We start from the raw sequence: 27,304 nt of genomic DNA, 5'->3' as shown, positions 1-27,304 counted from the left end.
GCAGCGGAAAGAAGCAGCCTGCTTCGTTCAGGCTGCTTCGTTCCGCAGCGGAAAGAAGCAGGCAGGCTGCTTCTTTCCGCTGCGGAAAGAAGGCTGCTTCTTTCCGCAGTGGAAAGAAGCAGCCTGCTTCGTTCAGGCTGCTTCGTTCCGCAGCGGAAAGAAGGCTGCTTCTTTCCGCAGCGGAAAGAAGCAGCCTGCTTCGTTCAGGCTGCTTTGTTCCGCAGCGGAAAGAAGCAGGCAAGGCACGGAGATCCGGAGACCTGCCGACGTTTGGGGAGGTTTGGGGAGGTGCCCAAACCTCCCCAAACGTCAGCAGGTCTCCGGATCTCCTCCCCAAACCTCCCCAAACGTCGGCAGGTCTCGGGATCTCCGTGCCTTGCCTGCCTGCTTCTTTCCGCTCCGGAAAGAAGCAGGCAGGCAAGGCACGGAGATCCGGAGACCTGCCGACGTTTGGGGAGGTTTGGGGAGGTGCGCGCGCACCTCCCCAAACCTCCCCAAACTTCGGCAGGTCTCCGGACGGCGGCTGCTTGGGAGAGGTGCGCGCAATCCCGGAAGCACCAAAGCCTCGGCCGCGCACAAGAGCTCGGTAAGTTTTTTTTGTTTACTGGAGTATAAGCCGAAGTGGCATTTTTCAGCCCAAAAAGTGGGCTGAAAAATTCGGCTTATACTCAAGTATATACGGTACTCGCTGAGCCCTACATGACAAGTAATCCTCAATTTATAACCACAATTGGAACCAAAACATCTTCTTAATAAACAATGTGGTTGTTAAGTGAATCGTGCCCAATTTTACCACCTTTTTCCCCACGGTCATTAAGGGAATCGTGTAGTTCTTAAGTGAATCCAACTTTCTCCATTGACTTTGCTTGTGGGAAGGGAAGGGACCGACAGCCCATTTAATTTATGTCAGTGTTGTGACTTGTATTCATCAAAGCAATGGGACAGGGTTTCCCAACCTTGGCAATTTCCAAGTATATGGATGTCAACTCCCAGAAGTCCAGAGCCACCAGCATAGCCGTTGCTGAGAATTCTGGGAGTTGAAGTCCAATTACCTTCCATCTACCAAGGTTGAGAAACATTGCACGACCAGAATAAATGGCCATTATCTGGCCATCCCCAATAAAACTAGAAACCATGGAGGCAGAAACATGAAAGAGGTGATTGTTTCCTAGCTGGTGGTATAATTGAATTATCTTCTTTGTCAACACAGGAATCTTTATTTTCTTCTAACGCAGGGATGAACAACTATAGCCCCTTTACAACCTGTGGACTTCAACTCCCAGAATTCCTCAGCCAGCCATACTGACTCAGCGTGGCTAGCTCAGGAATTCTGGGAGTTGAAGTCCACAGGTCGTAAAAGGCCATAATTGCTCGCCCCTGTTTTATTGGGAGTTGAAGAAAAATCATCTAAACAAGTTCAACCATAGAGCATTAGGTCGGCATTCAAGATTTGGCGTGTATTCCGTCTAACTATTGATTTGGACAGTGTCTGAGTCAATATAAGACAATCTTTGTTAAAAATTCAAGAACAAGGGTTTAGCCTAATGTATCAGAATTCTTCCTCACAGCTTCATAAAGTTGTCCAAACTGGACAACAGTGCCAAAATCAGGCTTGAATGTGTTTGTTTATTATCTTGATCTTTATAAGGATGTTTTGAGTTTTTATTATTATCCCGATAGTTCTTTCATCATGGTGGCGAGACTTGCTTTATTAAAATTTTGCTTGCTCTAAATGGGTACCATGATTTGGTGTTAGAATTATCCTGCTTTGATCTTCTAAGTTTGATTCTCTTTTATTTCCCACTGTCTGTCATCCTGTAAGATATTGAAATTTCTTCCGGCCTTTTAAAGAGCTATGCCAAATGTCTATGGAGATTCTCAGTCATCCAGGTCATAGTTATCCCAAAGGTGCTTTGTTTCAAGAGGCAACTGGATTTTCTTGTTTTTCTTTGAAGACGTTTCACTTCTCATCCAAGAAGCTTCTTCAGCTCTGACTGGATGGTGGGGAATGAAAGGATTTATACTCCTTGCCGACAGCTGGTCATTTGCATTTTTTTAGAAAGTCATTGAGGCCACTTGGAGCTTTATCTTGGAGGAGATGATGAGGTGATGTTGAATCCCCCCCTCTGTTCAGAGAGTTGAACCCAAATAAATGATGTGAAATGAGCAGCCAATCAAACAGTTGAACACAGATGGCCTCTTTCATCCCTCTTTCAAGCCAGCAGTCCTCTCCGTACAAAATTTGGACTTTGCTGTCTTCGAAAGAGTGGCCTTTGTTTTTCAAATGCAGATGGGCTGCTGAATGTTGTCCTGATGGGTTTGTTCTTCTGTGTTGTGCCATGCGTTTATGAAGTCCACATTTTGGAAAGAGAGGACTGCTGGTTTGAAAGAGGGGTCAAAGAGGCCATCTATGTCAAAGAGGTCATCTGTGTCAAAATTGAACAGCCCTCTCTCCACAGAGGGGGAGGGATACGTCATTATCTATCTACGGTCTACAACACAGTCTTGTCAACGGTTCCAAGAAGGCTCCACACTCATTTGCACTACTCAGGTGACCTTGAGGACACAGATAAACCCCCAGGTGGCCTCAACGACCCTCTAAAAGAAGGCAAATGACCAGCTGTCTGCAAGGAGTATAAATCCTTCCATTCCCCACCATCCAGTCAGACCTGAAGAAGCTTCTTGGATGAGAAGCGAAATGTCTTTAAAGAAAAACAAGGAAGTTTAGGTGCCTCCTGAAAAAAAACATCTTTGGGATGCTATCTAAAAGCAAGATTTGCTAACACTATTCATGAATCATCCCACGATGCACAACTTAGTACCTTTGCAGTTAAGCATCTACACACTGATACAGTTAGTCCCCAATTTATGACTGGTCATTTAGCAACCGTTAAAATTTCTGAAGGACCTACCAAAGAGGTATTTATCACCTGGATCTGAAGTTCTGGCAGTGGCATCCCGCCTGATCACATGATCCCACTTTGGACATTCAGCATCCGGGCCCCATTTACAGTCGTTTGCAATGTCCCACAGTCATGTGACAAATTTTACAATGTTTTTTGCTGAAAGCCGGCATGGACTTCTGGTTTTCATCAAAAAATGCATCCAGTTTTCAACTGAATAAAATAATAATAATAATAATAATAATAATAATAATAATAATAATAATAAGGAGGGGGGGAGGAGGAGGAGACCTTGGAGGTCATCTAGTCCAACCCCCTGCTCAGGCAGGGAACCCTATACCATTTCAGACAAATGGCTGTCCAGATATTTTAGGCGCCAGCATTAACCACATTTAAGGCTACTTCAGTCATCCCTTGTAATGTGGGTTGAACAATTCAAATTCAAAACATCCTGAGAATAAAATTCCTCATTTCAAATTTGAAAGCATGATTTCAGGTTCAAAGCAGGTTGACTTAACTGTTTTGGAAGTGTTTTAGGCTTAAAACCTGTCTCTGTTGAGCTTCAGACATATAGCATAATTTAGCTGGATTCTCATATTTTAGTACTAATAAAGGAGAATATTTGTAGCTCAGGGTTGACACGAGGGGGCCTTGGTGCTCTCTGAGCTCGCTTGGTTTCTTGCAGATGTTTCATTACCCCACTGTAAAATTTTAGACTGGAAAATTAACATGGTTTGAGAGACTCAATTGACCAAGTGCCTGTTGGATCTGTGGATTCCCAATTGAAAGTTTGCCCTATGGCAGAGGTAGGCAACCTTGGCTCTCTTATGGGGTCTGTGGTGCTCTCTGAGGTTGATTGATTTTTTTACAAACATTTTATTACCCAACTAGGTAACATCAACAGTCCTAGATGCTCACGTTACCTAGTTTCATAAGTAAACGTCTGCAAGAAAACAACCAAGCTCAGAGTTCCACCCTGAGCTGCAAACATTTTCTTCTATTAGTTTACCCTGTGTTTATCTACAACAGGGGTCTTCAAACGTGGCCCTTTTATGACTTGTGGACTTCAACTCCCAGAATTCCTTAGCCAGCGTGACTGGCTGAGGAATTCTGGGAGTTGAAGTCCACAAGTCATAAAAAGGCCAAGTTTGAAGACCCCTGATCTCGAAGGATAAAGGCAAGGACAGATCGACAGAAAAGGAGAGTTGACAAAAGGCAGGAAGAGAAATGGGAATAAGTATTTTCAAGATCAGTCATTTCAGTTTGCTAGTTATTTAGCGGGCTTACTTGTCCATAAATTCATCTCCTTTTCATAGACCATTTGATACCTTTCATAATATGGCAGTAGAATAGAATAGAAGAACAGAGTTGGAGTTCTAATCTAGTGCAACTCCCTGCTTAGGCAGGAAATCCTATACCATTTCAGACAAATGATTTAGATTAGATTAGTAAAGGTAAAGGTAAAGGTTCCCCCGCACATGCGTGCTAGTCGTTTCCGACTCTAGGGGCCGGTGCTCATCTCCGTTTCAAAGCCGAAGAGCCAGCGCTTGTCCAGGACATCTCCGTGGTCATGTGGCCGGCATGACTAGACGCCAAAGGCGCACGGAACGCTGTTACCTTCCCACCGTAGTGGTCCCTATTTTTCTACTTGCATTTTTATGTGCTTTCGAACTGCTAGGTTGGCAGAAGCTGGGACGAGTAACAGGCGCTCACTCTGTTACGCGGCACTCGGGATTCGACCCGCCAAACTGCCGACCTTCCGATCGACAAGCTCAGTGTCTTAACCCACTGAGCCACCGCGTCCCTTTTTAGATTAGATTAGATAAGCTTTATTCTCATTTTTTTCTTGTGGGCTCAACGGCACACATTGAAAGTGAAATTTAGTTGCTTGCTCTCAAAGTGTAGCCATACTTGACACACATTTAAAAAATGCTATATACGACTTATGTATAGACCTACACCCTCTCTTAAAACTTTCCGCTGTTGGAGCATTCGCAACTTTTAGAGGCAAGTTGTTCCGCTGATTAATTTTCCTAACTGTCAGAAAATTTCTCCTTCGTTCTTCTTTTGAACTAATTCTTCTTTTGAAAGATTTAACTTGCTATTGTCAGGTGCGAAAGACCAGATCCATGCGTGAAGGTTTGGTTTAACTGCAGGGGTAGGCAACCTTGGCTCTTTTAAGACTCATGGACTTTAACTCCCAGAATTCCTGTGCCAGCCGTGCTGAGGGGAAAGGAAGAGGTTGCCATGCTGAGCCATGCTGGCTCAGGAATTCTGGGAGTTGAAGTCTACGAGTCATAAAAGAGCCAAGGTTGCCTACCCCTGGTTTAACGTATTTATTGCTAAACGCCTATGCACAGGAATCTCCTCAACTAATGATCAGCAGTTGATTAAGGCTAGATGAAAGTCAACACCAGCCAAAAAGAGTTGAGACCTAGGGCAATTGTGACTACATAGTGATTCTAGGCTGATCTTCTCCTGCAGTTGTGAGGTGTATTGGAGTGGGTCCTTTCTGGAAAATAGTTTCCAAAGGGGTAGGTACCAAAAGTGAAAACAAGAAACAATCATTGTGCTTTTCCATGCAATTTATGGCAGGATTAAGGCATCATGGAGGAAAGGTGGTGTCCTTATGGATTCATGGACCGTTGGAGAGCTGTTGCTGCAGATTTTTGAGGTGTGGAGATGATAGCTAGTTATGAAAATAGAGCAGTGTTTCTCAACTTTGACAGGTTTTTCAATTCTGGCAGCTGAAGTTCACACATCTTAAAAGTTGCCATGGTTGAGAAAGATGAACAGGTGATCTTTCGGTTCTGTTCAGATAGACTGAACTGCTGTCCTGGCCTTGTTCATATTGGGAGAAGATTCTGACCGATAAGAGTATGGAGCAGATGATGGAGCTAAGGAAAGAAGAAATGGTGGATTTTCTTAGGGAATGGGACTTCCCTGGAGATCATTCTGAAGTTGTTGAGATCTCCTTAAAAGTGGAGCTGATAGATCTGGTGACCAAGGAGATGGTCTGTCAACTGGGATGGCAGGCTGTATTCATCTAAATAGGTTGAGCAAAATCAGTTCAAGATTGGGGGGTTGCAAATGAACCACTTCTAGAAATGGGAAGGTAGAGTTAGCAAGTTGTGTGAATCTAGACCAGGGGTAGGCAACCTTGGCTCTTTTATGACTCGTGGACTTCAACTCCCAGAATTCCTGAGCCAGCATGGCTCAGCTTAGAAACCTCTCCATTTCTCCTCAACATGTCTGGCTCAGGAATTCTGGGAGTTGAAGTCCACAAGTCATAAAAGAGCCAAGGTTGCCCGCCCCTGATCTAGACCATTAGGCTAATTTACAGATAAGGCTGCCATGCCAACCTAGAAGAAGGATTAATTCTGTAACCAAGTTGAACAAGCTCAGTTTTACTCTATTTCATTTATTTGTTCAATTTCTATGGCTTCCCATCTCAGTCCAGTAATATGGATGGCTTACGATTCAGGAATACGAACAAAAAAAACCCAACACATTTTAAAACAGTAAAACTAGTAAAAAATACATTACAGACATCCAATTCAACGTATAGGAGAACAAGACATTTTGTAAATATCTTTGAATTGTAAAGCAATCTCAAGTTAAACTGGATTCTTGGTTGATCACCTGGATCTCTCTTGCAAGAGCATCATCAACAAAAATACAGAAGTGATTTGCCGCTTCTATCTTCAGGGGGGATTCAAAGATTTGAAGAGTTCTCAGCCTCAAAACATGTTCTCAGCATCAGATCTTGCCCCATAGAAAGTTGTGTTTCGTGGGTAGCTCCGGGCCTTTCAGATTTTTATTTTAGCCGTGCCACTGGAAGAAGGATAGAACCACACATCGTCACCGTGTGTTCTGCAGTGAGTGAGATCTTGGAAGTCAGAAATCTTGGTTGTTTAATCTGAGATTTGAGATATGGGGTCTCAACAAATTGACGTACTGGTTGATGTACTTCAAAAACGGGGTCTTCCAGTGATGGGTGGCTCTTTAAAGACTTTTCTCCAGACCTTCTCCAGGCCTTCTTTAAAGGCCTTTTTCCAGACCTTCTTCTTTTTCCTCTTGGTGATGAAGCATTTTGCCCCAGTGGGCAGTTCTCCAATGATTGCTCTGCTTTATCTCCACGGTGGTGGTCATGCTGATTCGTCTGTATGGGTGAAAGAACTGCAGCTCCTATTTTCAGGCATTATAATGGGGGCAAAGAGCATCCAGATGCTCTAAACCGAGGGGCACAGGGACAACAGAATTAACCACGTCTCCCATTTTTTGTTATGGGAGGCTTAAAAAGGGTGTTATGATCCGGAATGCACATGGCATCGTGATGGTGATCAAAGGGGTTCAATCAAAGTGACTTTGCTAGGACAATATTGATGGGAAATGTTTGGCGCTTGGTGATGGGACATCTACAGGAGCTTAGCTCACAGCTTTTCCAAAAATCTGAGGTGCTTCAGATGGAATCAAAAGGGCGATAGGTTTATATGAAAGTTTTCACTTTCTCTAAAGCTAGGAGGAAGAAGGTATATTCTGAAGCCCTAAATGTTAAGGTGAAGCTGAGCCAGATTGACTGAAGTTCACCCAGAATATTCAGTATGGACTAGAGATCCTTGTTTAATGGCTTGAGGCTGAAATGAGTCCTGAAGTGGAAAGGGTTCAAGACCACTTGATTTAGCTCCTAAATGGTTATTGTTTGTAGGCACTCGACATAGTCAAATAAATTAAATCTGGTTGGATCCACTTCATTCATCCTTGAAAGAGCCACACTGTGCTGAAACCATACACCAGGGGTCTTCAAACGTGGCCCTTTTATGACTTGTGGACTTCAACTCCCAGAATTCCTCAGCCAGGCACGCTGGCTGAGGAATTCTGGGAGTTGAAGTCCACAAGTCATAAAAGGGCCACGTCTGAAGACCCCTGCCACACAGCATGTTTAACAAACCATACCGACTAACTCTAGTCCCAACACCCACAAAATTAATCACACAGTGGCTTAACCTGAGAGACTAAGCTAAAACCTGTCGTTTATGGCGATTCTCAGTCATCCACGTCATGGTTGTCCCAAAGGTGCTTTTTCAAAAGGGAACTGGACTTTCTTTGCTTTTCCTTGAAGACGTTTCGCTTCTCATCCAAGAAGCTTCTCCGGTTCTGACTGAATGTCCCACTGCATTGTCCTGCATATATCACATTGCTCAGTTTGGGTCTGGGTGTTTTATCCTCGGGGCGGACAAGCTTCTGCTTTGTATATTCTTGGGTTTAAAGCGTGCCTGTGTGCAGGACAATGCATTGAGAGCTGTGCAGATCTGTACGTTGGAGAAACAAAACAACCACTTCACAAAGGCACGGCACAACATAGGAGAACAAATCCATCAGGACACGATTCAGCAGTCCATCTGCATTTGAAAAAGAAGACAACGGCCAGTCTTTTGAAGACAGCAAAGTCCACATTCGGGTTTGAAAAAGGGTCAAAGAGGCCATCTACATTAAAACTGAATAGTCCTCTCAACAGAGGGGGAGGGATCGAATCACCTATTTCCTGTTTACAGCACAGTCCTTTCAGCAGTGGCACCTGGACCAAAGTTTATTCAAACAGTATTAACAGCTATTAAATTATTACTAAAGTTCATTTACATGTTGCTTTTCATTTTGGGGAGAAAGCCCCTGCAGGCTGTATGGCAAGAATTGGATCTTTCCAACAACAGCTCTGACTCTTTGCCTACCCCAAATTTTCACGTTGACGGAAGACATTACTCGGATGAGAAATGAAACGTCTCAGTATTAATAAACTTTGGTCCAGTGGCCATGATTTAACCCAGGGGTAGGCAATGTTGGTTCTTTTATGACTCCTGGACTTCAACTCCCAGAATTCCTGAGCCAGCCATGCTGAGGGGAAAGGGAGAGGTTTCCAAGCTGAGCCATGCTGGCTGAGGAATTCTGGGAGTTGAAGTTCACGAGTCATAAAAGAGCCAAGGCTGCCTACCCCTGATTTAACCTTTTCAGATACTTTTGGCCGGGATGATTCAACCTTCATTTACATTTTAGATCAGATCTATAAGAGCTGGAAAGAAGCCATATGTTTCTCCAAGCTTTAAAAGCATGACGTCGTATGCGTGGTGTCATTATATGAACCGTGCAAAATTGGGCTTTGCTTGTGGTCTCGTGGAAACACAGAACATAGAGGAGACCTTGTGTCCTATCAGCAGTTCCAAGAAAGTTCCACGCCCATTTGCACCAGCCAGGTGATTCCGAGGGCACAGATAAACCTCCGAGCGGCCTCAATGACTCTCAGAGAGAGTACTAACGACCAGGTGACTGCAAGGAATATAAATCCTCCCATTCTCCACCGTTCAAGTCAGAACTGAGGAAGCTTCTTGGATGAGAAGCGAAACGTCTTTTAAGGAAAAACAAGGAAAGTCCAGTTGCCTTTTGGAAAAAGCACTTTTGGGACTGAAACCTGTAGGAACAGATGTTCTGTAGATGCATTGTGGAGCCAGCCTATCTGAAGGATTGCAATGTATGGAAGGTTGTTTCTTTGAACGCTGATCTATTTTGCTGTCGGCCATGGTGAATGCAGATGATACCCCAAGATTTTCACCAGGAAAGGCTGGAGACCCATCTCCCCTGCTTTTCCCCAAAGCTCGGTAGCCAATTTCCACTTCCTCCTGGCTCCTGGGCGAGACCTTGCTTTGTCGCCTGCTTAAGCGAAAACCGACTCTAAAGGAGTTGTGTCTTACAACAACAGAGAGTGGAAGATGCGTTCTATACCTTGGTCCGAGAGATTCAGCAGTACCGATTGACAAAAGTCATCACCGAAGAAAAGACTCCCGGGTGTGTGAAAATTAAAAAATGCCTTTTAATGTAACCGGGTAAGTTTCAATTTTGTTTAAGGGGGGTTTAATATCCTAAGCATTTGACAGGAGAAAAAAATGTCTTCGACCAGTGTGAATCAAATCTAACTTCCAGCTTTTCTCTAATGAATTCTCCTAATTTCAGAATGATTGTAAGCCGCTGTTGATTGAATTCTTTTCAAAGTTTTGCTGCTGTGGAGCTTTTGGTCCTCTCTGATCGTGCCGGGCTGGATCTGTCATTGCCTACTCGGAGAAGATCTGGGGATGTTAGGGATTGTAGTCCCAACACATTTGAAGGAACTTAATTGGGTGCAATGCTGGATCCATTGCCTCTCCAAAATGTCCAGACAAACAAAAAGACGTGGGGACTCAGAAAGAGCACAGAGAATTGCGACAAAGATGATTAGAGGGCTGGAGGCTAAAACACACAAAGAAGGATTGCAGGAATTGGGTATGTCTAGTCCACAGGTCGGCAACCTGCGGCTCCGGAGCCGCATGCGGCTCTTTGAGCCGTCTCTTGCGGCTCCCAGCCGCCCGGTGCGCGCGCACCTCTTCCAACGGGCAGTGGTGCGCGCGCACCTCTCCAAATGGAGAGTGGCACCGCCCGTTTGGAGAGGTGCACGCGCACCTCCCCGAATGGGCGGAGGTGCGCGCGCACCTCCCCAAACCTTTGGAGAGGTGCGCGCGTACCTCCGCACGAATGGGCAGCGGTGCCGCTCTTTCAGGAAGCCCGCCGCGGCCCGTCTGTGAAGCTGCCGAAAGCGGCAGCTTAGCAGACGGGCCGCGGCAGCTTCCGCAAAGAGCGGCGCCCCTGCCCATTCCGAGAGGTGCGCGCGCACCTCTCCGAACGACCGGAGGTGCGCGCGCACCTCCCCAAACCTTTGGGGAGGTGCGCGCGTACCTCCGCGCGAACGGGCAGCGGTGCCGCTCTTTCAGGAAGCCCGCCGCGGCCCGTCTGTGAAGCTGCCGAAAGCGGCAGCTTAGCAGACGGGCCGCGGCAGCTTCCGCAAAGAGCGGCGCCCCTGCCCATTCCGAGAGGTGCGCACGCACCTCTCCGAACGACCGGAGGTGCGCGCGCACCTCCCCAAACCTTTGGGGAGGTGCGCGCGTACCTCCGCGCGAACGGGCAGCGGTGCCGCTCTTTCAGGAAGCTGCCGCTTTCGGCAGCTTCCTGAAAGAGCGGCGCCGCTGCCCCTTCGCTTTCGGCAGCTTCCTGAAAGAGCGGCGCCGCTGCCCCTTCGCACGGAGGTACGCGCGCACCTCCCCAAAGGTTTGGGGAGGTGCGCGCGCAACTCCGGTCGTTTGGAGAGGTGCGCGCGCACCTCTCGGAATGGGCAGGGGCGCCGCTCTTTGCGGAAGCTGCCGCAGCCCGTTTGCTAAGCTGCCGCTTTCGGCAGCTTCACAGACGGGCCGCGGCGGGCTTCCTGAAAGAGCGGCACCGCTGCCCATTCGCGCGGAGGTACGCGCGCACCTCCGGTCGTTCGGAGAGGTGCGCGCGCACCTCTCGGAATGGGCAGGGGCGCCGCTCTTTGCGGAAGCTGCCGCAGCCCGTTTGCTAAGCTGCCGCTTTCGGCAGCTTCACAGACGGGCCGCGGCGGGCTTCCTGAAAGAGCGGCACCGCTGCCCATTCGCGCGGAGGTACGCGCGCACCTCCGGTCGTTCGGAGACGTGCGCGCGCACCTCTCGGAATGGGCAGGGGCGCCGCTCTTTGCGGAAGCTGCCACGGCCCGTCTGCAAAGCTGCCGAAAGCGGCAGCTTTGCAGACGGGCCGTCGCCATCGGGCAACCGGGAACCGGTTCCATCTCATTTTTTAAAAAATGGCAGCCGCGTGCGTCCGCGCATGCGCAAAAAACCTTTTTGCGCATGCGCGTGCATGGACACACACACGCGGCTCCCTCTTTTTTTAATTTGTGATGGAACCGGTTCCCAGTGGCTCTTTTTCTTTTTTAGGTTGCCGACCCCTGGTCTAGTCTAACAAAGAGAAGGACCAGGGGCGACATGATAGCAGTTGTTCCAATATCTCAGGGGCTGCCACAAAGAAAAGAGAGTCAAGCTATTCTCCAAAGCACCTGAAGGCAGGAGAAGAAGCAGCAGATGGAAATTAATCATGGAGAGAAGCCACCTAGAACTAAGGAGAAATTTCCTATCAGTGAGAACAATCAGTGGAACGACTTCCCTCCAGAAGTTGTGGATGCTCCATCACTGGAGATTTTCAAGAAGAAACTGGACAGCCATTTGTCCAAAATGGTGTAGGGTCTCCTGCTTGAGCAGGACCTTAGAGTAGAAGACCTCCAAGGTCCCTTCCAACTCTGTTACTCTCTAACTATGTAATTCCAAAATTATGTTTTCCAAAAATCGCTGAGGTCACAGTGCTTCATAAGAAGCTGATGCTTTTTTTTGTGAGATCTCACTGATTTTCCAAGCACGTACGTAGATTATTGGTCAACAGGGTTAGAGTTAAGAGTGGCATGGGTAAGAAATAGTCTCCACACAGGCAGTCCTCAACTTATGACCATCACTGAGCCCAAAATTTCTGTTGTTAAGTAAGTTATGTTAGTGAGTTTTTATCCCGTTTTGCAACTTACCTTGCCCATCGTTATTAAGTAAATCACGGCAGTTGTTAGTAACACGGTTGTTAAGTGAATCCGGCTTCCCCATTGACTTTGCTTGTCAGAAGGTTGCCAAAGGGGTTCGCATGACCCCGGGACACAGCAACCGTCATAAATATAAGCCAGTTGCCCAGCCTCCGAATTTTGATCATTGTGACCATGCGGGGATGCTGCAACGGTTAAGAATTACGTCACTTTTTCCCTGTGTTGTAACTTTGAACAGTCACTACGTTGAGGACTGCCTGTAGCAGAGACCACTGCACTGTGACTGAAATAACAATGGTTGGAAAAAATATAGATTATCATTTCGATGGATTTAGGCTTTCATGGCCAGTATCTATTGGACAGAGTTGGGCTTCAGGTTTTAAAGTCACCATAATCTGGAGATTTCCTGACGTTTCACCAACAACTGTTTCACCAGCATCTCCAGAGGCAAAGCGGCCTGCTCTGTTTTATGGCCAGGCGTTTTGACTTCTGATTGGGCTTCGGCCAAGCTGCTTTCCAATTGGGGCAGGTTGGTGAGCGCTGGTCCCCGACTGGGATCCAATCCTGATTGGTTGTTCTGGTGTTGGTTCCTGATTGATTCTTTCTTCTTGGTCTTATGATTGATCATTTTTGTATAGCTGTTCATATAATTTATAATGTGTGTTTGTGTGTCCTGAGCTTACTGCGTGTGTGTTTGCGCGTGCATGCGTGTGCTGAGCTTTCTTTTACCAATTAGGCCGTGTGTGTGTGTGTTTGTGTATATCCTGAGCTTTCTTTTACCAATTGGGCCGTGTGTGTGTGTGTGTTTGTGTTTGTGTATATCCTGAGCTTTCTTTTACCAATTGGGCCCTGTGTGTGTGTGTGTGTGTGTGTGTTTGTGTTTGTGTATATCCTGAGCTTTCTTTTACCAATTGGGCCCTGTGTGTGTGTGTGTGTGTGTGTGTGTGTGTGTGTGTGTTTGTGTATATCCTGAGCTTTCTTTTACCAATTGGGCCATGTGTGTGTGTGTGTTTGTGTATATCCTGAGCTTTCTTTTACCAATTGGGCCGTGTGTGTGTGTGTGTGTGTGTGTGTGTGTGTGTATCCTGAGCTTTCTTTTACCAATTGGGCCGTGTGTGTGTGTGTGTGTGTGTGTGTGTGTGTGTGTATCCTGAGCTTTCTTTTACCAATTGGGCCGTGTGTGTGTGTGTGTGTGTGTGTGTGTGTGTGTGTGTGTATCCTGAGCTTTCTTTTACCAATTGGGCCGTGTGTGTGTGTGTGTGTGTGTGTGTGTGTATCCTGAGCTTTCTTTTACCAATTGGGCCGTGTGTGTGTGTGTGTGTGTTTGTGTATATCCTGAGCTTTCTTTTACCAATTGGGCCGTGTGTGTGTGTGTGTGTGTGTGTGTGTGTGTGTGTGTGTTTGTGTATATCCTGAGCTTTCTTTTACCAATTGGGCCGTGTGTGTGTGTGTTTGTGTATATCCTGAGCTTTCTTTTACCAATTGGGCCGTGTGTGTGTGTGTGTGTGTGTGTGTGTGTGTTTGTGTATATCCTGAGCTTTCTTTTACCAATTGGGCTGTGTTTGTGTGTGTGTGTGTGGGTATCCTGAGCTTTCTTTTACCAATTGGGCCATGTGTGTGTGTGTGTTTGTGTATATCCTGAGCTTTCTTTTACCAATTGGGCCGTGTGTGTGTGTGTGTGTGTGTGTATACATGTGTGTACACACACACACACACACACACACACAGAGTAAGATAGAATAAAACTAAAATAGAATGAAAAAGAAGCAAGAAAGGGAGGAAAAAAAGAAAAAGCTAAAAGTCCAGAAAGAAAGTAAAAACAAAAGATATAAGGAAAGATATCAGGTGATTTCCAATCTTCTTTACAGCAGTTAAAAATACGATTGTAAATCAGCTTTTCTTTCTAAAGTGACATCATGACTCTCTTCTTTCTATAAACTATCCTGTGTAATAATCAAAACCATAAATCAAAAGTTGTTTTTTTTATGCAAAAAATCCATGCAGGGTTTCCAGTCACCAATCAATATAGAAAATTGTCTTTTCTCTAATAAAGCCTTTTTGCAGTGCTGATTCCTGATTGGTTCGTTCCTTGGGCTGGGTTCTGGTTGGTTGCTTTGAGCAGCTAAGTCCTGATTGGTTCCTTGTCTGGGCAGCTTTCTGAAAGACTGCCCAACATTCCATTTGTTTTACCAGCAAGTGTCAAGCAGGTAGTCCTCATTGAGTGACTGCCTCGTGCAGCGTTTTTTTGAATTTACAACAGTGATGAAAAAGTTATTTATATATATGATCTCCACAGGCCTTTGCTTTACATTTTATAAGATTTCAACTGTTTCTATAATTACAAAAGCATTATAATCATCAAACCCTAAAATCAAAGTTTTACTTTTTCCCCCCAGTTTCAAACAAAAAGACCAGAAATGGTTTTCAAATAGAAACAAAGCTAGATAAATTCCTTTCTTTGATTAAAAGAGACGATTTCACTATTTCTGCTAATTCCTTTACTTCTTCCATAATGGGAATCAGTGTGTCATTCCATGTTTGTGAATGTAAGATTCTCATTGATGGATATTATCTGATTGACTAAAAATTGGAAGTATTTCACTGTGGCTTCTTGGGTTTATTAAATGATTGGATCCTTTGCTCCTAGCTTCTCTGTATCTTACAGAAATACATAGTGCTGTTTTTCCTCTCTTTTGGAAAGGAAAATATCTAGGAAATGCATGCTAATCAACCTTACATTTTATCCTGGCTTCTTGTTGCCGTTGTACATAATTGTTAGGTTTACACGACAGACTTAACTGGCTTATTGGCATGAGCCATTTTCTGGTTTTTTACAATACATTGAATATAAATTACCTTATGAGCTGAATTCACACAACATGCTATAGCAACCAGAGCTTGGCCAAGCCTAGTATATTATGTGAACGAAGCCACCAGGTCTTTGCGTGTTGGGGAATATTGGCAATATTTACATTCCTCCTCCTTAGCAATAAGCCTTATTGAAAACCAGCATGTAACAATCATAGTAAAGGTGTTGGATTGGCCCTGGGGAAACCCTGATTGATCAGGATAAGTGTCCATAAAATTGAGGCATTTTCTGAGTAGATCTGTTGAATCTCATAAGAATTAGCCTTGAGTATAGATGCCTGGAGTTACGTTCTGTTGCAAGCTGTTGTTACAGTGTGCAAATAGTCCTCGACCTATAAACATAATTGGGATCAGAATTGTTGTTGCTAAGCAAGGCCGTGGTTTATGTGAGCCATGGCCAATTTTAACCACCGTTTTTGCCACAGTTGTTAAGTGAATCACCATATTTCTTCAATGAACGGTGCAGTCGTTAAGTGAATCTGGCTCCCCCCCCCCAATTGACTTTGCTTGTCGGAAGCCAGCTGGGAAATTCATGAATGGCGGTCACATGATTTCAAGACACCGACATATAAATTACATGCCAGTGCCCAAATTCTGATCACGTGACTGTGCATCACACTGTTGGAAGGCTGCAATGTTGTAAGCTCGAGGACCAGATTCTAAGTCATTTCTTTCAGCGCCGTTGTAAGTTCAGACGGTCACTAAAGGAATGGTTGTAAATTGAGGACCATATTTTGCCCCGAGATACTATCAGGTTGCATTAACTACTCTATACAGGTAGGCCTTGACTTACAACAATTCGTTTAGTGACCATTCAAAGTTCCGCTCGCATTTTAAAAAGTGACTTAGGACTCTTTCACACAACCGTTGTGCCATCCCCACGGTCATGTGATCATAAATTGAATTGTTTCTTAAAAGATTTTCAGGAAAACTGGAAGCAGGCTATAAAATTTAGCAAAATACATCGAGTTTCTTAGAGGGAACAAAAGAGGCAAACTGGCTAAAACTTTGGGGCACAGGAATAAGGGACCCCAGATGATCCTGTATCGTTTGTGTCAATATTTGAGGGACTGCCACAAAGAAGAGGGGGTGTGTGTGTCAACCTATTTCCCAAAGCACCAGAAGGCAGGACAAGAAACAATGGATGGAAACTAATCAAGGAGAGAAGCAACCTGCAATTAAGGAAAAATTTCCTGATAGTGAAAACAATTAATCAGTGCAACGACTTGCCTCCAGAAGTAGTGGGTACTCCAACACGGGAGGTTTTTAAGAAGAAACTGGACAACCATTTGTCTGAAATGGGATAGGGTTTCCTGCCTGAGCAAGGGGTTGGACTAGATGACCTTCGATGTCCCTTCCAACTCAGTTATTCTGTTAACTCTTCTCTTGTTCTCTCTTCTCTCTGCAGGGTGTGGATGATGCTTTTTACACATTGGTTCGAGAGATCCGAAAGCACAAAGAGAAGATGAGCAAAAACGGCAAAAAGAAGAAAAAGAAGTCCAAGACGAAATGTATAATCGTGTAAAACAAACACAAAATACTGTCCATCCTTTACCCTTCAAGAGTCCTGCGGTGATCCCGACTCATTTTTCTACCCGTCACACTAAATTATTAGAACGAACGTTTTTAACATCACTTTTTCTTCTGCCGCATTGTTTCCTGAACCTGCCAAGCACGACTTATTTTCCTCAAGGTATGGGGGGGGGGAAGTGTCAATCATCCTAGGAAGCTGGTTCTCCAACTTCTCCACGCTTGTGAAACAAAGCAACAGATCTTCCAGAAAGTTCTTCTTCAGAGTCTCATGGTGCACACAGAATCTTCTAACGGTCTTCTGGCTCGTTTCCATTTTGTTTTCCTTTTGCCCAGAATGTTGAGACTTCTCTGCACTTTTGAGGACCAGCCTTAGAGCTAAATGGAGGCTGGAACATCGGTTGTGGTAGCAAATAAACATTGTTTTCCTCCTCTGGAGCTCAGGTTTATGCGTGATGTTCCTTCCTCCAGGCGTAGGGTGGAAGAACTGAGCATTTTTCCCTCAGCCAGGACAGCAGATTTACCATTCCAGATAGAATATAATGTTCCATTGACGTTTGGATCACCTCAGTCCCATTTGGTGCCCCCTCCCCTACATCTTCTGAAATTGGGTCCCTGGAATAGAATAAAATAGAACAGGGGGTCTTCAAACTTGGGCCTTTTATGACTTGTGGACTTCAAGTCCCAGAATTCCTCAGCCAGGCATGCCTGGCTGAGGAACTCTGGGAGTTGAAGTCCACAAGTCATAAAAGGCCCATGTTTGAAGACCCCTGGAATAGAATAACAGAGTTGGGAGGGACCTTGGAGGTCTTCTAGTCCAGACATGTCAAACACAAGGCCTGGGGGCCGGATCCGGCCCGCAAAGTGGTTTCATGTGGCCCGCAAAGCCATCCTGGAAACAGTGAGGGAATGGCCCCCACTGCCTTGGCCCTGGCCCAGAGACCCTCCTTCTGCCAGAGACCCTCAGATCTGTCCCACTCCTGCCTAGGCACCCTTGATGTGAACAATGTAGAGCTGGCCATGCCCACCCAGTAGGCCATACGCACTCTAGCCACGCCTACCCAGTAGGCCATACCCACCTGGCCCCCTGAGAGCAACTGCAATGCTGATGTGGCCCTCAATGAAATTGAGTTTGACACCCCTGTTCTAGTCCAACCCCCTGCTCAGGCAGGAAACCCTATACCATTCCAGACAAATGGTTCTCCAATCTCTTCTTAAAAACCTCCAGTGTTAGAGCACCCACAACCTCTGGAGGCAAGCTGTTCCACTGATCAATTGTTCTGACTGTCAGGGAAATTCCTCTTAAATGGGATAAGATTTTCCAAAAGAAGAGACTATGAGGTCGAACTGTGGAAACCTGGGTTCTCTCTGACCTTGGTTGTTTGCTTGCAGATGTTTAATGACCAATCTAAGTAGCATCATTGGTGCTAGAAGGGAGTAGAGTTTGCTCTCATTTTATATGCAGTAGTTTCTCTGGTGTTGGTGGTGTTGGTGGGTGTTTTCTCCTTAATCATTCCCTGATTAGGCTTAATCCCTCCCTCCAGCACTGATAGAACAATCTACTAAATATAAACCTCTAACTTACACTGTATATAAACAGAGAGTGAACCCAACTCCCTTCTAACAGTGTTACTGATGAAAGAAAATTTGGCAGCTAGTTCCTCTTGCCGTTAGAATGGGGTGTGTGTGGAGGTGTTGTTTTCAAATGGGTTAGTTAGAGAAACGAAACCTTTCCAATTCTACGGAAGCTTGCTGAGAGTCGGCAGAATGGAAACCTTTCAAGGACATTCTAGCAGGTGTGAAGAAGAAAGCAGACGGCTCCCGTAACAAAGAGAACATGTTTTACATGAGCTACGTGCACCTCTGGGGGAGGGGTGTTGGGTGGGAAAGTTGCTAATATATGCTGTGGTCTGATGCCTTGGGATTTCAGAGTTAGTTTTACCTTGCCTTTTTACCAGGCCGTGTATTCAATAAACAGTAAGCTTTTCAGAAATGAAAGTAATCCTAGACTTTTATTTGGATACTAGAGCTGGAATTTGAGAAGTTGCCTAGTTCTGGTGGCACAATGTCTGCAAGTAAACAACCAAGGACTCTACGGTCACAAACACGTTCAGGTTCGCTTAACGACCGTGTCATTAATGTAAGAACTGCCGTGATTCACTTAACAGCTGGGGCAAGCAAGGTCGTAAAATGGGGCAAAACTCACAACTGCCTCTCTTAGCAACCAAAATTTGGGGCTCAATTATGGTCGTACGTCCGAGGACTACCTGTAATTTAGGGGAAAGAAATAAGAATACAGCAATTAGATCCCAGTTGAGTGCAGGTTATAGATAGCCAGAGAACCGTCATAGAATCAAATATGATTTAGACCATTTATAACAAGATGAATTCTTTTTTTTTCCCCAGTTGTGGGAAAGAGGAGGCTGCTAAGATAATGCCAGGCGTGTTCTCTTGTGAGGTCACATGGATCACGATGGATCCTGAATTTGCAGAGAAATGGATTATTTAGTTATTCCCCCAAGTTGGTCTTTCCTTTAAAAAAATCAAGTCTTGCCAAGAGAAATTGACTAGCACTAAAGTTTCTTAATTCTATCACCTTGTAGTTTTCATCACCCAACCTGCTTCTTAACCAGACCGGTTTAATGTGGACATACTTACAAAATATGCTTAGTTTATCATTAGCCTTGGTTGGGGAGGTTTTATGAGGATGTTGTGTGAATCCAGCCCTTGAAGCTAGTTTGTCATTCGCTGTACAGTTGTGAAAGCAGAAACAAATTAAGCATCAGTCAAGTGGCACCGACCCATCTTGCTCAATATTTTAGAAGCTGCTAAAATACTGAGAAACCTTTATTTTAAATAAAGGTGATGCTGGAGGCTGTTGCTTTAATCAGCTTCCCATTTCTTTTTATTTTTTTATTTTTGCGAAAAAATAAAAAGGCCAAGTCAGGTGACAGAACAAACACCAAGGGGTGGAGGTGATGATAAGCCATATATTAATGACCTGAGCATTTCTCAAAAGCTCATCCCTGCAGGAATTTTGGCTTATCCTAATACGGGATTGTTTATTTAACAGAATAAGGGACTTTGGAGGTCATCTAGTCCAACCCCAGAATTTCCAGAATTTCTGCTGCTTGCTTCCATTCATCCTTCATTAACAAATGAAAGAAAGGTCTATCTATTATTTCTCCATCTTTTTTTTTAAACAGACACTTTACTGTTAACAGTCACTATTACTCTGACTGACACTTGTCATTTTCAATTCCAAAGCTTGCTTTCATAAGAAGGCTGTCGTATTACTAGACTGGAATCCTACTGTAGCCATCGAAAGCTAACAGAGCAAGCTCTTCGTTCACACAAACGGTTTGCAGTAAGAACGATCTCTAAAATGCCCTTGAGAATGAGATCTGGCTGAAGCCCTTTTGATTTGTTCAATCTGTTTTTATTCTTGCTCACCTAATTTTGATCTCCGGATCAAGAACCTGCCAGTGGCTAAGTTTCACAGGCAATCAAGAAGGGGGTCAACTAATCTCAAAGTGGTTTGTTTATATGGGTGTCTTTACCTGCTCTAAAGCACTTAACTTCAGAATGGGCTCTGAAGCGTTGCACAGTCCTATTACTTAGGATTTCTTGTTTTGTGTGAACAGGTGTTTTGGGATCACTCGGCCAATGATCTGTGCTGTGGGAATGCAGTCAGCCTAAAGCCGGTTCAGATAAGGCGGGTGTTGCCTTCAACAGCTCTCTGGAAATAATCCGGTTTATGAACTGGTTTTGGCAGGTGGCTGTTCGATTAGTCAGCTCTGCAAAGATGCCTGTGCGGGTAAAATAGGATTCATTCCCACAGATATGACTGCATTCAGGGGCTGTATTCTTATTAGCCTGGCGACGGAGATGATTCCAATTCATTGCAACAGCTTGCTGGTCTCGATGCAACCAGAGAGGTGAATTCTGGGAATTATGGTGCCTCAATCGATTTAAACTGCCGTTTCTTACATTAGTGTAATGAGCCTTTTGGCTTATTTAGGTAAAGGTAAAGGTTCCCCCGCACATGCGTGCTAGTCGTTTCCAACTCTAGGGGCCGGTGCTCATCTCCGTTTCAAAGCCGAAGAGCCAGCGCTTGTCCGAGGAGGTCTCCGTGGTCATGTGGCCAGCATGACTAGACGCCAAAGGCGCACGGAATGCTGTTACCTTCCCACCGTAGTAGTCCCTATTTTTCTACTTTCATTTTTACGTGCTTTCAAACTGCTAGGTTGGCAGAAGCTGGGACAAATAACAGGGGCTCACTCTGTTACACGGCACTCGGGATTCAACCCACCAAACTGCCAACCTTCTGATTGACAAGCTCAGCTTCCTAACCCACTGAGCCACTGCGTCCCCACTTGGTTAAATGTATGTAAAGTCACTGTAACAAAATCCAAATGTCTTTGTTTTCCAGGTAGCTGATATGAATACCTTAATGCTTTTAACCCCCACTAAAAAGTGGTCTATTTTTAATGCAGGAAATTTAACAACAACACACACCCCCCCAACACACTTAAAGTATCCCTAAATTAAAACAGATTCCGAATCCTATTTCAGCCCTTATTCTCAATGGAGCATCGAATATATGAGTGAGGTTTACATTAGCAGGAAACCCCGTATCCAAATGCAGTTTACACTTTACCTGTGGCCTGGGTGTAACTCCATTGTTACACAGAGTTTTGAAATGGTGTTACGATGAGCACAAGGCATTTTTTTTTTCTCAGCATGTGAAAATAGGAAGGAAAACTCGTGAGTGGTGAGTTTACCATCTCCGAAGCTGACCCGGGGAAATGCAAGCTAAGCCACAAATTAAAACACAGATTCACTTCTGTGTTTTACGTTTGCATCTGTAGCATAGATACAGGGAGTCCTTGACTTACTACATTCGTTTAGTGACTTTGAACGTGTGACGGCATTGAAAAGAATGCCATGACCATTTTTCACACTTAGGACCGTTGCAGCATCCCCATCAAAATTTGGATGCTTGGTGACGGCTTCATATTTACAACGTTGGAATGCCCGGGTGTCATGGGATCATCTACAGTGATTCGCTTAACAACGGTGGCAAGAAAGGTCATAAAATGAGACAAAATTCACTAAACTGTCTCAGCGAGATAACTTTTGGGCTGAATTGTGGTTGTAAGTCGACTAGCTGGACAGTAATATTTATTAATTTAATGTTGGAAGGGATCTTGGAGGTCATCTAGTCCAACCATATACCATTTCAGACAAATGGCTGTCCAGTCTCTTCTTAAAAACTTCCAGTGTTGGAGCATTCACCGCTTCTGGAGGCAAGTTGTTCCACTGGTTAATTGTTCTAATGGTCAGGAAATTTCTCCTTAGTTCTAGGTTGCTTCTCTCCTTGATTAGTTTCCATCTGTTGCTTCTTGTGCTGCCTTCAGGTGCTTTGGAGAATAGCTTGACTTCCTCTTCTTTGGGGCAGCCCCTGAGATACTGAAACACTGCTATTATGTCATCCCTCCCCCTTCCCTTATATTAAACTACACATACCCAATTCCAGCAACCCTTCTTTGTATGTTTCAGCCTCCAGTCCCCTGATCAACTTTGTTGCTCATCTCTGTACTCTTTCTAGAGTCTCAACATCTTTTTTACATTGTGGTGAACAAAACTGGATGCCATATTCCAAGTGTGGCCTTACCAAGGCATTGTAAAGTGGTATTAACACTTCTCGTGATCTTGATTCTGTCCCTCTGTTAATGCAGCCTAGCTCTGCGTTGGCTTTTTTGGCAGCTGCAGCACACGGCTGGCTGATATCTAAGTGATTGTCCACCAGGACTCAAAGATCCCCCTCGCAGTTGCTACTGTTAATAATATTAATACTGTAATCATTTGGAGAAAAGGCTCAATGCAATGTTTCTCAACCTTTAAGATGTGTGGACTTCAACTCCCAGAATTCCCCAGCCAGTGTAGCTTCCTGGGGAATTCTGGGAGTTGAAGTCTGCACTTGGATTTGGTTGAGCAACATTGGTTTGCTGGAAGGAATGTATATCTGGAGATAAATTTCCAAATCTAAGGTGGTAACAAGTTTCCTACTGATTTCATTCTAAAAGACAATTTTTGAAATGAACACCTGCTTTCAGTCTGTGCTAGGTCTCTCCTAAACCTGCTTAACCTTATATAATTTAATTCCACTGTTGTGATTTCATTTAGCAAACAAAATCTGTGCCTCACCTGCTCCCCTTTATCTCAAAAGTCAAATTTCTTACTAGGACTATCTCTTAAAATGCAGTGTGTTTACCTAGAACATATTTTAACTATTTTTGCATAATATAAACGAAAACGTGTGTTTTGTACATTGTGCTTCTTTTTGTTGTTATTTTGAGGCAGAACAATTGAATGATACAAGGGTTTGGCCTTTTATTTTGGTCACGTGACCTCAGGATATTGGTCCCTGGCGTTTGAAGTACAATCACCGTTCACTTAAACCAGGGGTCTTCAAACTCGTCCCCTTTATGACTTCTGGACTTCAACTCCTGGCACGCTGGCTGAGGAATTCTGGGAGTTGAAGTCCACAAGTCATAAAAGGGCCAAGTTTGAAGACCCCTGACTTAAACCTTTGCAAAAGTTTTACTAGTTCCTCGTGCTGTGAAATGCTACGAAAACTACACATCAACAACGATATCGCTGTCATTGTACTTAGTAAAAAGGAAAAGAGTTTGTGCATCCTTCCCCATTTCTTTGCCCTGGGAAGCAAAATTTCCAAAGATGATGAAATGTGCGGAGATGATCAAGAGAGAAAACATCTATGTTTATTGATGATTTGCAAAACCCTCAGACACTTTTTGCATGAAACTGGAAAAAAAATGTTAAATGATTTCTGATTAGATAGACCACCAATTTTGGCATGAAGGATGAGCCATCAAAAGAAAGTTCCAAGTTCTAAATTAGGCTGGATAGATTCCAGAAGATGCTGAGGGGAAAAAATTAAAATTTCCCCCTATGCATCCTTATGGGCAGCTGGGCTCATGAAGTTATTGACTCCGGTATCCAAATTCTATTTTCTGGTCACATGATCCAGGGTGGTGTCTGCGCACTTTCTGATGACAAAAACTGGAAAAGGTGAGAATGGAATTGAAAAAGAGACTGCAACACCAACAAATACTATTTATGCAGTCCAGTGTTTTTCAAGTTTGGCAACTGTTAAGGTGTGTGGACTTCAACTCCCGGAATTCCAGCTGGCTGAGGAATTCTGGGAGTTGGAAGTCCACACATCTTAAAAGTTGCCAAGTGTTTGAAAAAAACTCTGATGCAGGTGAAACACTTTGTTAGCCAAAGAAAAGGTGTAAAAATTAAAATTCAAACTGAAAAGAAACTGGGTTATTGTTAAATATTAAGACAAAAGTAGGATAACCCAGCATATTTAATTAACTTACAGCCGATTGTGAAGAAGTGAAGTGGGTTAATTTTGGGATGTCTGTGTATGCCAATAATTGTCAATAGATGACACTTTGGTGGTGGGTCAGATGAGGTATTCAGAGTTCAATAAACCTTTATAGACCCTGTTACCAACTCTTTAAATATACCAGTGGTTAGATGACACAAATTGGAGAATGTCACGGATGAATTCCTGAGAGATTCTAATTATGGGGATATTAAGAACAAAACCTTGAGGCAGGATTGGGCTATGACTGTTCTTCTCCAGCATTCTGTAGACCAGCGTGCCTGGCTGAGGAATTCTGAGAGTTGACGTCCACAAGTCATAAAAGGGCCAAGTTTGAAGACCCCTTGACTTGTGGACGTCAACTCCCAGAATTCCTCAGCCAGGCAGACTGGCTGAGGAATTCTGGGAGTTGAAGTCCACAAGTCATAAAAGGGCCACGTTTGAAGACCGCTGCTGTAGACCAAGCAGAAGTTTGCAAGAAGTTCACATTAGATGGTGGCCTTCACCCACTTAACGCCCAAAAGCTGGCATGGAAGATACGATGTCTGTGATGCTGGGAGAATTAATATCCGTGAAGACTATTCTGGTCTTAAATCCTAGTTTTAAATCTGTCTACATTTCTTTTAATAGTTTTAAATCTATCTCAATCAATAGCCGCTACCCAGCCCGATGGTAGCTAATGCCACTCTGGTTTTCTTTCAACCCCTGGTTTCTGCAGAAGGAACGAACGAACGAATGAATCCATCATTCAACAGAGTTTATTATTATCATTACTACAGGCCCATCCACTGGCTACGAATGCCTTGCAGATTTTACAACTGGTGGGTGCTCAACTGTCCTCGTAGTATCGTTTTTTAAGAGCTCGATATTTTCGGAGGAAGTACAAGGCTTCCAGTTCCTTAATGACAAACTTGCCTCTGGCAATCAGTCGTTTGATTTCTTCTGGATCCTTCACATCTTTGTTTTTCAGGAAGGCTGCCTTGAGTCGGGTTCGAAAGTAATCAGCCCCTTTGGGGTACTCCTTTCCCAGATACAGAAGCTTCGAAACACAAGAAAAGGTTGAGTTTTACACAACCAACAAATCATAGAAATTCTTACCTAGGTCCAATTACTCTGTCTGTCCTAGCCAGGTGTCCTTCCAATGGTTGGACATAAGCTCCCATCAGGCTGAGGATTAAAGGAGTACAGGTCAAGGTATTCAGAGGTCAACCACTGGGAGAGGGCTGAGTTAGTCCTCAGAACTTACGTTTTTGTACAGATTCAGTACTTCATATCTAAGTGGGTTGGCCATCTTGTCAGTTGAGACCTACGTCCGTTTTATTCATGCGGACTGGCATATTTACCTGGAGAACAATCATTTTAAAATGAGCTGCATAATCTGAACGGTTCTGCATGACTGACAAGAATCACCCTCTCAGATTCAATTAATTTCTTACACTGTCTACGCCAGGCTGATTTCTCCACCACTTGCTCCGATTAAATCTCTGAACGGCCTTTCACTTTAGATAATTAAAAATAGCCTTTTTTCACCCTGGGTGACTTCAAGGACATGTTATAGGGACGGGGAGGGTGTGTGTCTTTTGGCAACAGTACAGAAGAAATATGTTACTGTCTTCTTTAGGGAAATTTTCTTAATTTATTCTCTGTATATGGCAAGAAGGTACGACAACAAAAAATATAGCAGTACAGATAATTCCCAACGTATAATCACAACAGAGTCCAAAATTTCCTTTGCCAAACAAAACAGTGAAGGAAATTTGGCCTCATTTTACGACCTTTCTTGCCACAGTTGTTACGGGAATTACTGCAATTGTTGGGTTAGTAACACACTTATAAAATGACGCTGGCTTCCCCACTGACTTTATCAGAAGGTCACCAAAGGGAATCACGTGCGTCCGTTTATGAGAACCGTCACAAATAAAAACCAGTTGACTCTACGAATTATGATCATGTGACGATAGGGATGCTGCAACGGTCATAAGTGTGGAAAACGATCATAAGTCACTTTTTTCAGGGCTGTTGAAACTTCAAACAGTCACTAAAGAAATGGTTGTAAGTCAAGAGCCACCTGTCATACTATCAATCTCTCAACACTTCAAAACTGGATTAACTGGGATAGAAAGAAAAGAACTGATACTCCAACTTTATGGAACATACATTTATGGACCAATGGTGATAATAATTTGTTAAATTTATAATAATATATATTTACAGGCTGCCCCACTCCCAGCAGCAATAGCTGGTGATGAATTGTACTAAATGTTTCCACGAACTGAATTAGAAGACTTGGGACGTGACCATAACAGGCAACGGGAAAATTCCAAACACAGAACATAAAATAACAGGATTGGGAAGGACCTAAGGGACTTTAAGAGGTCTTCTAGTCCAACCCCCTGCTCAAGCAGGAGAGACACTATGACTACGTATACCATTCCAGACAAATGGCTGACCAGTCTCTTCTTGAAACCTCCAGTGATGGAAGATGCACATAAAAAAAAAAAAAGATTTTAGGCAAGAAATGCAGGAGTTTGCAGAAAAAAAAATCAACCAAGGAAAACTAATTGGCTGGAAAAGTCATAAAAAGTTATAGAAAAAAGTTATCGGTTATGACCTGCCCCCACTAGGGGTGCAGCAGTGGTGAAGGGGCTGAAGTGAGAACAGCGAGACCCAGGTTCGAGTCCCTCCACAACCACAGAAGCTCCCTGGGCGACTTTGGCCCCTTCCTAAGATTTCCCCCCCCCCGCCAACCTCACAGGGTTGTTGTAAGGCAAAAGGAGTGCTCTGCAACCTGTCGAGCTCCTGCAAATATACACCATTGAACCCAGCTAATTTCAGAGATTTCCTATTCAGCAGTCAACCTGGCTAGCCAGGCAGGCCTGTGGATGATGGGAGCTGTAGTACTTCAACATATCAAAGAGGGCTGCAGGCTACAGCTGCAAGCTGCCCACCAATCAAATCGAGTCCTCGGAGCCTGGGAGGCCCCCAAACCGGTGCGAATGTAAATCACAATTTCACTAATTTTGAGTTAAAATCCACTAACCTGCGCAGTCCAGGAACTCCAACTTCACCAGCTGTTCGCGCAGCTCCCCCCCCCGCCCGGGGCGTCTGACGGCTACTGCGCCTGCGCACGAG

At 44.4% G+C, this 27,304-nt stretch overlaps 2 protein-coding genes across 3 annotated transcripts in view; one reads left to right on the top strand and one right to left on the bottom strand.

The window, feature by feature from the left end:
- KRAS (KRAS proto-oncogene, GTPase) overlaps nt 1–16,924 on the top strand; it is a 39,575-nt gene extending 22,651 nt beyond the window's left edge. Inside the window, exons 5-6 of one of the 2 annotated variants that reach the window (XM_083366154.1) lie at nt 9,655–9,778; nt 16,631–16,750. In XM_083366154.1, coding sequence (XP_083222280.1) covers nt 9,655–9,774 — 120 coding nt within the window. In that variant the 3' untranslated portion in view covers nt 9,775–9,778; nt 16,631–16,750. Of the gene's footprint in view, nt 1–9,654; nt 9,779–16,630 lie in introns of both variants that reach the window. The other variant, XM_083366155.1, reaches the window with a different exon arrangement.
- A 7,995-nt stretch (nt 16,925–24,919) lies between these two features.
- Nucleotides 24,920–27,304, bottom strand: ETFRF1 (electron transfer flavoprotein regulatory factor 1). The gene is made up of 3 exons (XM_083365345.1): nt 27,213–27,304; nt 25,419–25,515; nt 24,920–25,211 (listed from the first exon to the last, which is right to left on the bottom strand). Exons 2-3 carry the CDS (start codon nt 25,461–25,463, stop codon nt 25,002–25,004), a joined length of 255 nt encoding a protein of 84 aa, XP_083221471.1. The 5' UTR covers nt 25,464–25,515; nt 27,213–27,304; the 3' UTR covers nt 24,920–25,001.

This window comes from Vipera ursinii, assembly GCF_947247035.1.
Source record: "Vipera ursinii genome assembly, chromosome: 6".
Taxonomy (NCBI): domain Eukaryota; kingdom Metazoa; phylum Chordata; class Lepidosauria; order Squamata; family Viperidae; genus Vipera; species Vipera ursinii.
The sequence above is the reverse complement of the archived record's forward strand: the minus strand, read 5'-3'. Positions and strand labels throughout refer to the sequence as shown.